Source organism: Erpetoichthys calabaricus, chromosome 11 (genome assembly GCF_900747795.2).
Source record: "Erpetoichthys calabaricus chromosome 11, fErpCal1.3, whole genome shotgun sequence".
In the NCBI taxonomy this organism is placed as follows: domain Eukaryota; kingdom Metazoa; phylum Chordata; class Cladistia; order Polypteriformes; family Polypteridae; genus Erpetoichthys; species Erpetoichthys calabaricus.
The window spans coordinates 127,554,353-127,572,801 of NC_041404.2; the positions used below are offsets into that span (position 1 = coordinate 127,554,353).

Here is an 18,449-nt window from a genome sequence, read left to right on the forward strand (position 1 = left end):
GCCTCACATTGTGTATTCAAATCTGATAATTTAACTTACTATGTGTAATACTCTGCATTTACTTACATCACATTTTATCCACCATAAATCTGCCTAAGCCTGTATGCTGTCCAAATCTCTCTGAGTTGATGGATTGCAGATAATCTGCCAATTAATCTACAGTTGTGTTTGAAACTTTGTGAACCCTTTAGAATTTTCTATATTTCTGCATAAATATCACCTAAAACATCATCAGATTTTCACTCAAGTCCTAAAAGTAGATAAAGAGAAACCAGTTAAACAAATGAGACAAAAATATTATACTTGGTCATTTATTTATTGAGGAAAATGATCGAATATTACATATTTGTGAGTGGCAAAAGTATGTGAACCTCTAGGATTAGCAGTTAGTTTGACGGTGAAGTTAGAGTCGGGTGTTTTCAATCAATTGGATGACAATCAGGTGTGAGTGGGCACCCTGTGTTATTTAAAGAACAGGGGGGTATTTTTCGTACGTGGATTACTCGTTTAGCCAGATGTAATTGTTGACGATTTGTCCTGATCCTGGATCTGTCGGTTTTTTGAAACTCTTGCTGGAAGTGTTGTCATAGCAACACATCCTAATCCTCAAACTTGTTCTATGTAAACAAGGATTAGCTCACACACTTAATCAGTGTCCGTGCGTGGAATTCATTCAGTCATGACTTTGCTGTTCATGAATTAGCGACCAATTGATATATCGGTACACAAATTATAAGAAGAGAATTTCATGCAGAGAGGGTTTTGCGTGATCGGCAAGATCCTTTATTGCTCCCGGAGGAATTTTTTTCGAAAGATACCGCTTTAGCTGAGGGGGAATATTGTACCTCAAAAATTTATTAGGACCTTATATTCGAAGTCAAACTCGGCGAAGTCGGGCTCTCACAACCACACAGACAGTATGCATTGCTTTGTGGTTTTTTGCAAGCGGCACTTTTTTATATACTGTAGGCGATGCGGAAAATCTATCTAAAAGTGCAGTTTGCCAGGCAATTCGTAAAGTCTGTTTGGCTCTGAAATATTTCCTTCGATTTTCATAGTGTTTCCCGGATGCCTGCATGTGCAGACAATAAAAGGGGCGTTTCATGCCATTGCAAGTAGGCAACACAGGCAAAAACACCCACAGTTCCATGAAGAATCTCAATCAGCCTAACATTCTCATTACCAGGATTTCCAAATGTGATTGGGGCACTGGATTGTACGCAGATACAAATAATCAGACACAGTGTCTTCATCAAATATTTGACCTTCATCAATATCTCATTGGTCAGACACTGGTTCTAGGGATATGACATTCCGTGCAACTGACCCAACAAAAACGAGGGCTATATGTAACATACCTATGGCACACATTGAGGACAAATATATGCAATGACCATCCTTTACCTGAAATGAAGTGACCACTGCATCCTGCCACTGGATCTGAGGAGGAGCTTCCCCCCCGGAATGCCATCAGAAACAGGGCGATGGGCTTTTTGCTGGAGAGCCAACTCTTCTGCAGAGATTAGGTCTGGACCACGTGGACCTCCACCTGTTTTTTGCTTGTCTGCCTTCTTATTAGCTTTAGAATTAATGTTTTTTATATTATATATGATTCTTTATGTCAACAATTCTTTAAATAGTTATATACCAATATTTACCAGTTTGAAGTATATTCTTGTACTTCACTTTAACCTGTTCCCATGTTCTCCTTGTGCTCACGTTTGATCTGGAATTATGACATATTAAATAATAATTAATCTGACACATAGGAAATGAAACGCTGCATTCAGTAAGTACAATGCACACTACTTAGCATTTAATTTGTCGGCCACTTTTTGCCAGCCGTCTTTTCTGGTTTGGGCTGCTTTTGCAGTGTTACCCCTTGTGCATATTAAATCTTGAAATTCTTCATGTCCTTCGAATAAAAGGTCTTGCTCCACTTGTGTGAGAAAAAATGCGCCCGTTCTTTCATCATTTTGTTACGGCCTATCAAAGACTTGCTGATCATGTTTTCTAGACTCGATATATATGGGCTTGTCAATCAGCGCGGGCACGCACATTCATCTCGGATGATTAGATCCAGCTAGACTAATCTACTACATGGCTGCGTTTGAAAAACTGACTTATCCCGGATGAGTTTCACTGGCATTAACTCATCCAAGATGAGGCATCTGATCTCGGATGATTTAAGCGACGTACGGAAAATACCCCCCAGGGATCTATCAAAGTCAGCTCTGCATAACACATGTTTGTGGAAGTGTATCATGGCATGAACAAAGGAGATTTCTGAGGACCTCAGAAAAAGAGTTGTTGACGCTCATCAAGCTGGAAAAGATTTACAAAACCATCTCTAAAGAGTTTGGACTCCATCAATCCACAGTCGGACAGACTGTGTACAAATGGAGGAAATTCAAGACCATTGTTACCCTCCCCAGAAGTGGTCGACCAACAAAGACCACTCCAAGAGCAAGGCGTGCAATAGTTGGCGAGGTCACAAAGGACCCCAGGGTAACTTCTAAGCAACTGAAGGCCTCTCTCACATTGGCTAATGTTCATGTTCATGAGTCCACCATCAGGAGAACACTGAACAACAATGGTGTGCATGGCAGGGTTGCAAGGAGAAAGCCGCTGCTCTCCAAAAAAAAGCATTGCTTCTCGTCTGCAGTTTGCTAAAGATCACGTGGACAAACCAGAAGGCTATTGGAAGAGTGTTTTGTGGACGGATGAGACCAAAATAGAACTTTTTGGTTTAAATGAAAAGCGTTATGTTTGGAGAAAGTAAAACACTGCATTCCAGCATAAGAACCTTATCCCATCTGTGAAACATGGTGGTGGTAGTATCATGGTTTGGGCCTGTTTTGCTGCATCTGGGCCAGGACCGCTTGCCTTCATTGATGGAACAATGAATTCTGAACTATATCAGAGAATTCTAAAGGAAAATGTTAGGACATCTGTCCATGAACTGAATGTCAAGAGAATGTGAGTCATGCAGCAAGACAACGACCCTAAGCACACAAGTCGTTCTACCAAAGAATGGTTAAAGAATAGTTAATGTTTTGGAATGGCCAAGTCAAAGTCCTGACCTTAATCCAATCGAAATATTGTGGAAGGACCTGAAGCGAGCAGTTAATGTGAGAAAACCCGCCAACATCCCAGAGGTGAAGCTGTTCTGTACGGAGGAATGGGCTAAAATTCCTCCAAGCCGGTGTGCAGGACTGATCAACAGTTACCAGAAACGTTTAGTTGCAGTTATTGCTGCAAAGGGGGGTCACACCAGATACTGAAAGCAAAGGTTCACATACTTTTGCCACTCACAAATATGTAATATTTGATCATTTTCCTCAATAAATAAATGACCAAGTATAATATTTTTGTCTCATTTGTTTAACTGGTTTCTCTTTATCTACTTTTAGGACTTAAGTGAAAATCTGATGATGTTTTAGGTCATATTTATGCAGAAATATAGAAAATTCTAAAGGGTTCACAAACTTTCAAGCACAACTGTATTTTGGTACCATCTGCAAACTTAACCAGCTTATTTATATTCCTATCCAAATCATTTATATACTAGCTTAGCAAAATGTCTTGTTTAGTAAAACGAGCAGAAAGCTACAATAGTAAGTCCATCTGTTTCAATCACATTGTGCATTCAGGAACCTCTGTTTACCTGATATGCTAGCCCTCGTGTCTCTCTTTCTTTGTGCGTCTTTTTGCCTTTGTTCATCGGACATTCCAGCCCTCTTGTGGGCACCAGATGTTTTGTTAGTATATATCTGCTACTAGTCTAAAGTGGGTTGAAATCCAATATTTGATGTAGACCACAGCATATTCAGCATTAACATTTGAAGTGCACCATCTATTGGAATGTATTTTGTAATGCATGCAGTAATAAAATGAATTGCATCTTTTCATGCCAACAGATGGTGCATCGCAAACATTAGCACTGCTTTTATGAATCTCCTACAAAATGGCATATAACCGAGACATTGCAATATGGCAGACATACAGATATACAGACACCTGTCCTTTTATTAAGGTGGACAGATTGTTAAAAATAGCAGCATCCCTAGCACGGACTCCTCTCTTAACATCACCCAATTCTGATGAGGTTTCTCACGCCATCACATTCTGTTTCCTGTATTTTTTTGTTTTACCAATTCTGAACAGCTCTACACAGAACATCCTGAACTTCCACTTCTTTTAAGCTTACTGCCTATTGTAGTTGCTCGAATCTACCCTTTTTTATTTAAAAAAAAAAAAAAAACTGGTGATATTTGCAATTTTACAGGTCTTTGCAGTTTCCCCAGAGTGCAGTGATTTCCTAAAACTGTATAGTATTTTATTTCCCTGTAACTATTCCTTCACCTCTTCATTGACCATCTCTTTGGGCCATCTGTTGCCTTTTCTGCAGTGTTCCTCCCGAACTGCCTTTTAGAATGCCATGCAAATGGTTGCCCTCATGCTCTCATATTGTGCCCTTTGCAGACTGGCTCCTCATCGAAGGTTGGTCCCTGCCTGGGATCTGATGACGCACCTACTGGTGCTGGCTCCCCATGACCTCAGACAGAATAAGCAAGTTAGGAAAGGGTGGATGGTGCATTGTTTACTGACTACACAAACATACAGTGAGTTGACTTTGTGCAAAATGGCTATCCAATTTAAATCTGTGCTTTTCAAGATAATGACGTATGGCACTAGTCCTACGTGGCAGGTGTGGTGCACCATTTATGCTGCAGTGCCACTTCCATTACCTTTTCCATGCTGTCCCTGCAATTAAACATCTCGCATCTCTCTGTGAAACGTGAGCCAAGGGGAATTCCATCAGTGAGGCTACTGGTGACATTGCGTGTATGGAATGGTTTGCGGCTTTGTCATCGGAAGCCACAGCCACCGTATCGACTTTAGAAGCGGTTTGTCTGTGATACAGTGTGACGACTACACTTTTAATGTGGAAAGCTGGGGCAAATTTGGCAGGTTGAGGGCTTGTGAGAATGCTGTATGTTGACTGACCTGCCTGTTCTAGTCTGAATGGAATATTACTATTTGTTTTTAAGACAGTTACTGGCTAGGTCATAGGCCAATGGTTAACATTGATGCCTCACAGTCCTAGTACATCAGGTTCAAATCCCACCCCGGTCAATGTGTGTATAGGTTTTCTCCCTGAATCTTAAAGGCAGAATGAGTCAACTCTAAATCTGGATAGACGTGTGAAGCTGCCCTGCAATGGAGTGGGGTCTGGCCCAGAGTTGATTCCTGCCTTACAACACGTGAGGCTGGAACTCATAACCTGAACACACACTAGACAAATAAACACACACTGGGGCTGATTTAGTGTTGCCAATTCACCTAACCTGCATGTCTTTGGAGATGTGGAAGAAATCCACACAGAGAGAACATGCAGGGATGACTCTAGACGTGAACTGTGGTCTCCTTACCGTGCCGCCCATGATTAAATCAAGTGAGCTGTTTTGTTTTTTTTCCCCTCTACATGTCAGGTAAAAAAAAAATCCAGACACATTACAGCAGTCTGGCACAAAACTGGGTATTTGGGTAGCCTGCCCAAACTCTCTTTCTAACATGTTTTGCTACTTATAGGACTGCTTGTCCACGTGTTTGAACTATAGTTCGTCACTTCCTCATGGCCACACAATGATGAAGTAATGTTATAAAAGATGAAGTCTAACTAAAATCTAATCAAACATCTGCAGCACAGATCTTTGTTTGGCTATAGGGTGAAATACAAAACACTGTCTACATCTGTGTCACTCCACAAGACCACACAGAACGTGTGTAATCTGATTTCAGGGTCATGGGAGGATGAAGGCAATCCCAGTGGCACAGGGCATAAGACAGGGGCCAGGTAAGAATAGGGTGGCAGTCCTTCACAAGGTACACGCAGTCAAACGTTACACTGAAGTACTATGGCCACTGGTGCCAATCATATTTTAAATGTTATGTACTGATTAATGTCCTTAAGTGCCATCACTAATTTTAAAGAGAAGTGGTCCGCATTCAGAATGCATATGAATTTTTTTCTGGGTCAACACAGGTACGCTAATTGAATTTGCTGGCAAACTTGGTACACTACATATTTGCAACATAGCATGGAGACAAACTACATTGTTTAACAAACCCTCTAAAGGATTATATCACAGGCAGTGTGGTGTAGCGGTTAAGGCTTTGGGCATCAAACATTGAGGTTGTAGGTTAAAATCCCGCTGTGTGGCCATGAGCAAGTCACTTGAGCTGGCTGTGCTCCAATTGAAAAACTAAAAGAAATGTAACCAATTGCACCATAATGTAAATTGCCTTGGATAAAGGTGACAGACAAATAAATACATGTACACATTGAGCCACAATTGTTTACTTGTGTTTGGGACACAATGGGGCTTCTCATTAAACGACAGATGAATTCTACTCGACCCAAACAAAGTCCTTGGCAAAAATGGCACACTTCAGGAACCTGAAGCAGGTTACTTAATTTTAGCATTTCGGCCTGCTACTATTTTATACCACACAGTGGTTACACTAAAAAGAGATTATTTTTAAGGGAGTATATTTGTTTGTGCAATCAAACCTGTTTTGTAATTTGAAAGAGAAGGATTCTACATTGTGTCTGCATGTGAGCCTGGTACACCAGTCAAATTTACCAGAACACTTGACGCACTCTCACTTGTACAATTTAGTATGGGACTACATATAATATTTAACTGCCATTTCAGATGGGTAAATCGCTTGGGATCACCTCTGTTTTCACATTTGCAACAAGAGGAATTTTAGTGTTAAATGGCGAGCCGAGTTTTGTGTGGTCCAACATGGGTACACTTGTTGCATTTCGGGGAAAACATGACAAGATCTCACAGCACAGGATGAATTACTTACTCTTTCACATCATCATATCCTTCTTTGCTGCAGAAGTGGAGGTGTCACTGATTTGTCAAGGATTTGACAAGTTTAACCATGTTGGGCTGGGCAAACTCCACAACAAGGCATTCTTCTTGTTGAAAACTAAAGTGGTCCAGTGCTGCTTAACCTTTCAGAGCGCCCCTTATATGTCACAGTTTGGCCTGTTCTATGCAACAGTTACGGAATATGGCCAAGTGTCCAAAATGGATTTAATTACTTTACCCGTATTGGGTGTGAGAAACTAACAAAACAGCTTAACCCAGAAACTGGAGTTGCTGCAAAAATGTTAAAAAGAAAAGGGACCAAACACAATTTAATCCTTTAGTGTGTCTGTTCAATTTCACTCTCAGGCTAAAGATGGGGGACTGGGCCTAGTTTGCCAATGATTTTTACAAGCCTACCCATGTTGGGCCTGGAGAAATCTTACTTGCAATTTAACACAGAAATCCCACTTGTCACAAGCACATGAACATGTCCCAGTGCAACGAAATCCTTTAGACTGCCCAAAAAAACACTGCAGTTCTACATGTCCAATGTATCAGATGTGAAAAGTGTGCCAGGTTTGTAGGCAACTCTGACAAGTACACCTGCGCTGGACATGCAAAGCTTAACTGAACTGTAGCTGACAAGTACCAAAATCAAAGTGGCACAGTGAGATTTAACAATTTAGTGTGCCTATTAACTATAGTTTGATCTGTGCTATAGGTCAGAAAATGTGCCAGGTTTGCCAGTAAATCAGACTAATATACCTACGTTAAGATGGACTTTCGCTTGCAAGTTTTTTGCTGTATACATATTGTACATGCTACAATATTCTTACTTGCACGTCTTCTCAGAAAAGCCCACAATAATACAAATACCTACCAGAAGAGACACAAGGCCACATGTACAAAAAGTGTGTATCGCATGAAACATACATATGCAACTATGTACAATCTCTCTCTCTCTCTCTCTCTCTCTATATATATATATATATATATATACGAATGGAAGAGAAGGTCTGTGATACGGTTTGCATATTTGCAGTTGGCGATCCACAAAGGGAGAAAAAACGAATCACGTATCATAAAATTGTTTTATTCCTGAGCTTTCAACAACCCCTGTCAGGGGTCTTCATCAGAGGATAATGCTTAGACTTACCAGAATTAAAGGCAATATATAGCAACACATTCAGTGGGGGGTGGGTGGAGGTTGATTAAGTCAGTATGATCATTTTGGGGGTGTGTACCGTTTAATTAATGTGCATATGTCCTTAAGTTGGCATATGCTGGGTTTATGTCCAAGTGTCTGTTGATGGCGTTTTCATCTGATAGCCAAGACTCGGCCAACTCTCTGGCGCTTTTTGTCCTGGCCTTAAATTTTACTTTCACGTTGTCCCAGTTGAATGTGTGTCCTGTCGATTTAGTATGTGCATATATCAAAGATAGTGCGTCCTTTCTTCTGACGGCGTTGCGATGTTCCTGTACACGTGTTGAAATTCTTTTTGACGTTTGTCCTATGTATACAGCTGAGCAAGAATTGCATGGAATACTATAAACTGCGTTTCGTGTTTCGGCTGTCGATTTCTTGTTTTTAGCATTAAATAGGACCATGCGCAGATTGTTGGTGAGTTTATGTGCTATTTTGATGCCCCACTTGGTCAGGGTGCGTGCCGTGCCTTCTGACACATTATGGTGATACGGGAGTGAATGTCAGGTGGGGTGGGGGGTCTGATTTACGTCGATTGTATGCTGATTCCTTTGGCGTCTGCTGTGTAGACTCCGATTAATGAATGATTTTGAGTATCCGTTCGAGGTGAAAAGTTGAAACAGATAGCGTCTCTCATTCATTTTTGTTTCCTTGGTATTACAATGCGTGTGGACTCGTTTAAATAGGGTTTTCACGCAGCTCCGTTTATGAGATACCGGGTGATTGCTGGCGTAGTGTAGGATCTTGTCTGCGTAGCATTGTTTGCGGTAAACACTTGTGGTCAGGGTGGCGTCACTATTTCTTTTGATGTAAATGTCCAGGAAATTGATGTGTCGATTGTTTTCACATAAACCCACCAACAATCTGCGCACGGTCCTCTTTAATGCTAAAAACAAGAAATCGACAACCGAAACACGAAACGCAGTTTATAGTATTCCATGCAATTCTTGCTCAGCTGTATACATAGGACAAACGTCAAAAAAAATCTCAACACGTGTACAGGAACATCGCAACGCCGTCAGAAGAAAGGACGCACTATCTTTGATATATGCACATACTAAATCGACAGGACACACATTCAACTGGGACAACGTGAAAGTAAAATTTAAGGCCAGTACAAAAAGCGCCAGAGAGTTGGCCGAGTCTTGGCTATCAGATGAAAACGCCATCAATAGACACTTGGACATAAACCCAGCATATGCCAACTTAAGAAGGACATATGCACATTAATTAAACGGTACACCCCCCCCCCCCCCCCCTTGATCATACTGACTTAGTCACCGCCACCCCCTATACTGAATGTGTTGCTATATATTGCCTTTGATTCTTGTAAGTCTAAGCATTATCGTCTGATGAAGACCCCTGACAGGGGTTGAAAGCTCAGGAATAAAACTATTTTATAAGTTCTAGACACATCTCAAGGAGAATTAAGGCCAACAGGATGCACATGACCACAATCTGGAGTGCCACGTTAAAGTCTGTATATAATGAGATATTTCAGTTTTTGATTTTTAATAAATTTGCAAACCTTTCTGAAAGAATGTTGTCACTTTGTCATTATGAGTTATTTTGAGTGTAGATAGGCAAAATGGCAAATATTTTCATTTAAAATTAAATCTACAACAGATAAAGCGTGCAGAAAATTAAAAGGTCTGAATTTTTTCTGAATTCAGTGTGCGTGTTTGTGTGTGTGTATATATATATATATATATATATATATATATATATATATATATATATATATATACAGTATATTTATGTACAGTACTGTGCAAAAGTTTTAGGCAGGTGTGAAAAAATGCTGTAAACAAAGAATGCTTTCAAAAATGGAAGTGTTAATCATTTATTTTCATCAATCAACTGCCTTGTGCCCTGTGTTGGCTGGGATTGGCTCCAGCAGACCCCTGTGACCCTGTGTTCGGATTCAGCGGGTTGGAAAATGGATGGATGGATGATTTACCAGTGTTGTTACTTGTCCTAGTGTGTATATAAAAACAGGGAATTCCAATTTCTGTATTACATCTTGCTTGAAGAAGGGGCCTGAGTTACTTCGAAAGCTTGCATATTGTAATCTTTTTAGTTAGCCAATAAAAGGTGTCATTTTGCTTGACTTCTCACTACATTCATAATGGCTAACACGGCACAACACCTTAGTACTATATAACAATAGTAATAAATATTGCCAGACAGCTGCGCGGAGTAGTGGCTAACGTCGGCAACGTCACTCGTATCGGAATCGTTTAAAGTCATTAAGGTGACTTAGTTATATATGCATTAAGGACGTGGGAAGAAGTCCCACCCAGGCAATAACTTGATCTGTTATTCAAATCCGCTCTTCTGGATATATTCCTGTTGCGCCGCAAGCAAATCCATTTTCATCTACTTGCTGTACCCTTTCATATGCTGAAGAAGGGCGCCTGCTCCTCCCTACTAATGACGTTTCGTGTGTGACGTCAGAGGCCATGGCGCTTATTTTATACGTCACGTAAGCCTAAAAGTAAATTAAATGCGCCAAAGCTAGGAGAAAAGAATAGTGGAAGAATGTGAGCAACTATAGCGAATTTTACTGTAAAGTATAGTGCTCCGTAATATAAGTGTCACTGTCAAATAGAAACGGAAACCATGGACGCACTACAGGCTTTACAAGATGAGGTTGCTCTTGAGGGGCTTGACGGAATCACAGTTGGTGGTGTATGGTTTAGATTAGAGCACCGAATTCCTAAATTGCCCCTTCAGCTTGACTGTCTCACCAAAAGGTTTCTTTGGCAAGCATTAGTTTGCAACTCCGAAATCGACTTCTTCGAGTTGCCACAGGAGAGACCACCTCTGGTATACTATGACAGGTAAATCTGCAGAATCGGTGCCATTAACTGCCAGCTTCGGAGAGCCTTCTGTTTCTATTTAGTTGTTTATTATGTTTTCTTTTTAAGTTATTAGTGTTGCCTTTATATTTATATACATATCAAAAAGTGATAATTCAGTTGATTTGTAAAGTTAATCGAAGTGAGTAGATGACTGCCATGTTTTGTATACTTGGAGAGTAATGTTTCAGGGTTTGCTCTTACTAGATTATTGTCCTTCCATAATGCGTACACTCCATGAAACAACTTATTTATGGCATGCATCACATTTTTCCTCATAACAATGTGTGTGAATGTTCTTTGCGAGCAACCAGCGACCCATTTCTGATTTGCCTTGCGGCCGTTGCTGCAGCGATAAGGCTCTGGTTCCCCATCAGCTCGTCTGAACACGTCTGGGTCCTTGGATTAGTAAAGTTCAGCATGTATATGGATCATTAAGGGTTACACGGTGGTTAATGCTGTTGCCTCAAAGTTGAGTCCTGGGTTAAAACCCTAGCGCTGGCTTACCTATTGTAGAGCACATCTCAAAGGTGTACGTGTTAGCTTGACTATCGATCTCAAATTACACTCGTGCGAGTGGGATTGTGATTTATAGTCAGGTATCCTACATTAAGGTACAGTAGTATTTTATTTGTCTTGCACCCAGTGCTGCTGAGATGGACCCCTTTATGGCAGTACACTTGTTTGGATAAATAGTGAACATTGAAAATGATTTATGATTATGTTTGTAGAAACAGTATTATTGTTAATGTGCAGAGTACGGTGAAATTCTTACCCGAGATGTTGCCACTCCATTGTGTGATAGAGGGACGGACAACCGTTAATATTTTGTATAGTTTTTTTTTTTTTTAAACACAGACATTTTATTTTCAGCATACTGTAGTATTTGCACTAAAATACTAAAGATTATAGTAAGTCAAATAATTTAGTAATTTAGCATTTTTTGATTTGGAGTGCTGATTACGCATAATTTTTAGAGCAACAGAGGTTATTCTTTCAAAATATACAAAATCATGTCTTTGTGTAGGATGTTAACAGTTTTTCTAAAATGGAAAAACATGGGACTGTTTTTGTAGCATTTTAAATGATGATAATAATATGCAGTAATACAAGAAATTTTATGTTGCTCCTTCTTAATGTACAGAAGGTGACTTATTGTACAATTTTTGTCATTTCAGATTTAGTGAAATTGATCCAGAAACTGGAATTCATGAAATGAAAAGTGAACGTTCACCAGTGAAGGATGTTTATCCAGTCCACATTGTTCTTGAAAATAAAGATGGCATCAAAGGGTCTTGTAAGTTTTTTGAAGAGAGGGTCTGTGTTACACACCAGATCAGGAGTAAGGATTGTAAGATGCAGTGCAGCCTTGAAGATGCAAGTAAAAGGTGAGTGCAGTAAAATGTTAATTTTAATTTGGTAAATTGTTTTTGTTAAAACTTGTAATGCAAAAAAAGCCACATGTGTTTATAACAAAATAGGTATTCAGAGTAACATACAAGTTTCAGGTTTGATTTACCGTCTTTCCTTTTTTTTTAGGGTGCATCTCATTGTTTTATTAGATGTCTAATCAAAGGTTAAAATAAAAAATAACCCCGGTGTCTTGGTTTAAATACATAAAAGCCAGTTTTCCTAATTATACACTAAGGGACATCAAGCCTACATGAAGAATCCACATGGTCTAAGCTTTATGTACTAGAAGTACTCAGTTGTCTCTGTTTGAGGATAACAGTTTCAGTTTTGTTTTCCACTGTTACAGGTTATAGGAACTGAAATGTCTAAACCTTTTCTTTCTGTTTCTGACTTTCACTCATAGAATATGTTTCAGTATGGTTAGGTCTAGAAAGGTAAGGCTTGTTGAGATGGGACCCATTCAGTGAATCAAACTCCTGTGGTTAGTTAATGACCAATGCAACACATCCATGTACTTTGTAAAAGTTGTCAGGTTTTTTGATTCAAGTACATGACTGGGTAGCTTTCTCCACATTTCCAATTCTCTGTCTCTCTTCTTTTTTTTTCCTTTCTTTCTTAAAGTTTCCCAAGTAATGTTTTGAATATGCTTCTAAGTTCGTTCGTGTCAGTATTTAAAATGAAACAATGGTGGTATGTTTTTCATACGTTTTGAGAATTTTGAAGACTTGCTATAGTTCTCCACATACAAGTGATCTTCTGTGCTCAAGATTGCAGAAGCTGTCAGAGTAAGACATACTGTTATGTCCCAGTAATACACTTGGTTGCCCTTCTCTGGTAAATTTCAAGAGCTGTTGTTGATTCTGCAGAGCAGTGTTATGCAACCAATGTGTCCATGGCACAGTGGTGTGCCGTGGAAATAATACTAAAATAATAACACTTGGGTCTGAACTTGAGAGGAACAAGTTCCGCAGGTGGTCAAGACCTGTCTGAGGAGGACTGGACTACCTGGAGAAGGTGGCATAAAAGCATCTCTGCAATCGTTAAGTTTCAGGCACAGCACTTCAAGCACTTCAGATGTGTCTCCTGGCTGCTAGAATCCACCTGCCTGGCTGGATGTGTGATTGCCTGTAAATTTTACAGGGCCAATGGATATTGGGCACACTGTATAAGTTGTCCCTGAAGCAGAGTGGCAGGCAAAGGGACAAAGCAGCTGGGAAATGCCATGAAAGTTCTCACTAAGTTCTGGGTTTGTGAATGCTGATCTTGGAGCTGCTTTTTTACCGGCTTCTCCAATAGTCCTACTCCTTCGGACAGTTTAGCATGTGTATGAGATATGAGTTTGTGGTTAATAAAACAGTGGTGTGCCTTGGGATGTTTTTGGTTACAGAGAGAGTGTCCCCATAGGAAAAAGCTTGGGATACACTGATGTAGAGGTTGACCAAAACTGCACATTGTACTAGAAATGCAGTATTATTACCACATTGTAGTGTTTTATGCAGGCCTAAATTTGCTGTCGGTGCACAATATTTTTATTAATCAAACCATCTATTTGTACAAATCAGAGTTGGTACAGGAATTATCAATCATTTCATTGAAGTTCACTGGTTAGGAAAAGGGTCCTTTTTTTTTTTTTTTTGGATCCAGCACCCATACAGACTGATGAGGGTAAAAAATGTTTTAACAAAGTACTGAATTGTGGGATATGCCATTGTTAAGAAAACATTATGAAGAAGTGTTACCTGTTAGAGAGTTATGTTTAAGCTCTGATAATCTAACCAGTGTGTATATGCTTGTAAGAAGATGTGAATTGGGGGCTGTTTTGGATGCTATTGTTTAACTTGTATCTCATAATTTAGTTTAAAATAACTTTTAGGTTGACAGGAAAATCATCAAATTTGTAACTGATATAGCTTACTAAAAATAGCCATCAAGCCACGTTATAAAATAAGGTATTTAGTTATTAACTGTACAGCATCTTCATCTCTTATTTAAATATGGAGAGATGGCAAACAGCTTTCAATATAAGAAAGGAGAATGCAGCATTGGTATGAAAGAGGATTCAGCATTTCTGAAGCTGCACAAAAATAGCATGCTGTTTGAGAGCAAAAGCACAATGACACATACAAAATGAAAATGTACCCCAGTGAAAAAGCAGACAAAAGCTGCATAAAGAAGCAGCAGAAACTTTTAAAGAAAACCTCTGACAGATTAAGAATGGGCTATTTAAACTGCATGAACATCTCCTTCCTGGTTTTGCCAATCCAAATTTACAATCCATGATTCGAATCATTTACATAGTGCATCTTTTATTCTGTTATTTAATGCATGGTTTCTCTGCAAATAGAAATAATTAATGCTTAAAGATTGAATATTCTCTCACTGAAACTTGCCTTGTTTTTTGATATTGTCTGCCCCAGTGTTTTTGTTCGAATGATTTGTTATATGTTGGGCTCTTTCAAAGGAAGCGATGTTTCCTTTTTGGAGTATGTCTTGCATGTCTGTTTAGGTGTGAGCTGTGCTTTTTCCATTAGAATTGTGCAGCCCATTCAGGGTAATAATGAGAGTGCCAGCTTCTGGTACCTGCTAAGGTTTTGAAGTGGAGGTTGACAGCCTAGGCCATACTGCCCTGTTTGATTTGTGCAACCCTTCCAAAAGTAGCTTATCTGATATGAGCTCTGCTCTTGAACTAACTGTTGACCCTTGCTAAGGTATTCTGAAGTGTAGCTCTTTCAGGAGAAGTGCCCATGGGCAGAGATAGGGCCACACTAAGGTCTTTTGAAGTGTAGTCCTTTCAGGGGAAGTGATCAGGGGCAGCAATAGGCCCTTCCTAAGTTATTCTGAATTGGTAATGACAAATGTGCTATGGTAAGGAAGACTGAAGTTTTCAGATATGGTTGTTATACCAGAGAGTGGTGAAATGTTGATTTCATGCATGTACGAATTTCAGTATACTCTGTACACGTGTCAATATTTAGATTATTAATTAATTACTGTATAAGTATAAGTGAGTGTTGAAACCTGAAAAATTGATCATAAAATCAGACCCCGACTTACACGCCTGTTCAAAAATACACTTAATTTGTTTTTTCTTTTTACATCTTCTTGCTTCCTCCAAACTCACACCAGTTTCTAAGACACATTGAATGTTGCTGCAACAGCGTAGTTACCAATTTCTTTCGCCACTTCAACGACTTTTAATTTTAAAACCAGTTTCATATTTTCTTCTGATCGAACGCTCCGTTGTAGATAAGGGATGCTCTTAAGATAAAGGTGTATGAGGGTGTGAGATACACAAAACAGTGCAAACGTCACTTTTGAGTAGTTGGGGTATTACTGTGTGGTAATACCATGCACAATACATACAAAAAAAAGGACGTGTGCTCCGTGGTTAATCTCTCAGGTGGGTGTTAGCATATCATAGTCTCTTGGACCAATCGCATGAGTTTTCCGCATTTGACTTACACAACCGAATTTGTAAAATACCGTAAATCAACTCCCGACTTATCCACGGGAGAACTTAAACGCGACTGTATATACTGTTCATTTATTATTTATATCATTTAATATAAATTATACAATTATTATTAAATGTTGATGCATCCAGCAGCACAACCCTATAAAACAAGGATACAGACGCGTTGGACCAGTAATGCAGCCAATTTAATCAGCTGTAAAACTATTACACTGCTATCATAACCTGCATGGCACGGTTTCTCTGATCACCCTGTAGAATTTCATTCCGCTTATATTGACCATAAGCTGCCCATTGCTGCTCATGTGCTGAAGGATGAAATCATATGTCAGAAACCTGGCCTGCAGTGGTTTCAGGTCTGTCATATCAAAAACAAAGCGGTCCAGAAAGAAACACAAATTGTGCTTTAAGGATATAGAGTCTTTCTGCCTGCCTGTGGAAATTTTGCCCTTGTCTGTGTCAGGCTTACAACTAGTTGTGTTGTATTAAATTAGCATAAATTATATGTTCAAAGTTGTCTCAGAGATTGGTTTGGTAGAATTTCCCTCTGATAAAAACATGCTTTCGTACTTATATATAGGATAAAATAATTCTTAACATATTATCTAACTGATTTACATCCCAATTTGTAAATTATGTAAGTATAAATGGTAATCTGCAAAATGCTTGCCAAATACATTATTATTGTTTGAGGTTGGTGTGAGTCAGCATTCTCTGTCGTCTTTATTTTTGAACAGTCAGAGTCATAAAAATAACCTGTTTATCTTTTGACATTTATAGGTGGGGAGAGAAACTTGTTATGGTTGCCTCTCAGAAGATACGTTACAGGTCCTTAATTGGCTGGGATGGTGACCCTGATTTAAATCTGTCCGATCTTACCTACTGTATTCTGGAGCGGCTTGGCAGAGCACGCTGGCAGGGGGAGCTTCAAAGAGACTTGCACTGCGGCACTTTCAAGTAGGCTGACGTGTATATAATTCTTTTTTTTTTTTTTTTTTTTTTTCCCAGGGACAATAATGATGATTTCAATCATTGTGCCAACTGTAATTGGTTGCATACATAATTTTAACCTGTAGAACGTGGAAGTTGGCGTACGCACAGATTTATGCATCTGGATTTTTTTGTGCTTAAGCATATTTCCGCTTTTGTCCATACGCAATGTTATAGTGTGAATTCTACGCACAGCATTATACATGAGGCCCCAGATCTCTTTCTTCAGCAGCTTGGCTCTAACATGCCAGTGGACCAGACACTTGTGTAATGTGTTGGTGGCAAAAGATAATACTTGTGATTGCTTTGGGTTCTTTGAGGTATAGGTGATGTATTAATTGTATAAGATGATAATATAAGGAGCCTTATATAGAATGACTGAACATACAGTAAGTAAGTTGTATTTAATTTCAACACTATTCTCAACCCCACTTGGACAGCTATGAAATCTGAAACCCAATAAAAAGTAGTTTCTTAGAAGTGGTGAAGCATCTACTAGGTTGAGAGAGGTTTAGTATATATACTTAAGGATGGTGATACATTCTTGCCAAATTCTAATGAAACTTTAGACAGTTTCTTGGGGAGAGAATTTTTTTTCTAAATTTTAAAAAGAGTAGGATTTGCTTTTTCCACTGTTATAGATTGGTTAGAGATCCCCCAATTAACTATTTGTATCACAGCTTATTATTTATTACAGTTTTATAGGAGTTTTAGTGATTACAGTACCAACTTACAAGTAAGTAAATATTTTCAATCCCAATATTGTTTGAGTGAAGGATTATTTTAAAACTCATAAGTGAACAAGACAGCTCTCTCAAAACATCACTCTTACTCTTACAGCCCCGGCAGCGTGCTGTGACCATGTAAATAAATTGTAGGATATGTACAGTAGATAGCTAAGGATAGTTAATTTACAGAATCCTTGTTGTCATCCTGGGTAGCGTAGGATTTTTCAGAATGTAGACAACACTACTTGGTTCTCCTCTATTGCTATAGCGCCTGGCACATCAGGACTTACACAGAACATACAAGAGGTGGATATCACAACACTTTTTTAGTGGGCTGCTACTTTTACCATATCTTCATTTCACTAACATATTATCTCAAAATCAAAAAAAAAATGGATATTTTCAGTGAGCAAAACTAAATCCATTTGGGGGATAGGGGGTGTTTACTAGCTGCGCTTATTTGTTGCTGTGTGCATTTTATCCTCTGTGCATTTGTTGTGTCACCATAATATAGGATCAGACTTTCAGCTTGAACTGAACTCCAAAGTGTGTTGCTCAGTTTTTGTCCATTTACAATTATTTATGATTATTTTCAGTATTTTGCCTATTTGTCTTGAGCGGTACTGGTGATATTTAAAAATACAAGCTTAATTTAAGTACTGAGTCTGGAGTTTCTGTTATAGGACTGATGCACGAAAACTGCATTATTTAAGAAAACCTCTTGACCGCAACAATTTAGTTACTCTACAGTCCCATGTTATCCGGTTGCCCAATGGCAGCCAGCAGCATTCAGTGTTACTTCTGCTGAAAAGATTTCACGTGGACAGGTAAGCTTATAATTTATCTTTGCTGGAATTCTCTAAAATATTTTAAAGTAAGTTCTTGCTGAGA

General features: G+C 39.1%; 1 protein-coding gene across 1 annotated transcript in view; it reads left to right on the top strand.

The window, feature by feature from the left end:
• Positions 1 to 10,573: 10,573 nt before the first annotated feature.
• The window catches only part of LOC114660898 (general transcription factor 3C polypeptide 1-like), a 70,537-nt gene continuing 62,661 nt past the window's right edge, over positions 10,574 to 18,449 (top strand). Inside the window, exons 1-4 of the mRNA XM_028813884.2 lie at positions 10,574 to 10,937; positions 12,134 to 12,343; positions 16,621 to 16,797; positions 18,242 to 18,385. Of these exons, the coding sequence (XP_028669717.2) occupies positions 10,717 to 10,937; positions 12,134 to 12,343; positions 16,621 to 16,797; positions 18,242 to 18,385 (752 nt within the window). The 5' untranslated portion in view covers positions 10,574 to 10,716. The remainder of the gene's footprint in view (positions 10,938 to 12,133; positions 12,344 to 16,620; positions 16,798 to 18,241; positions 18,386 to 18,449) is intronic.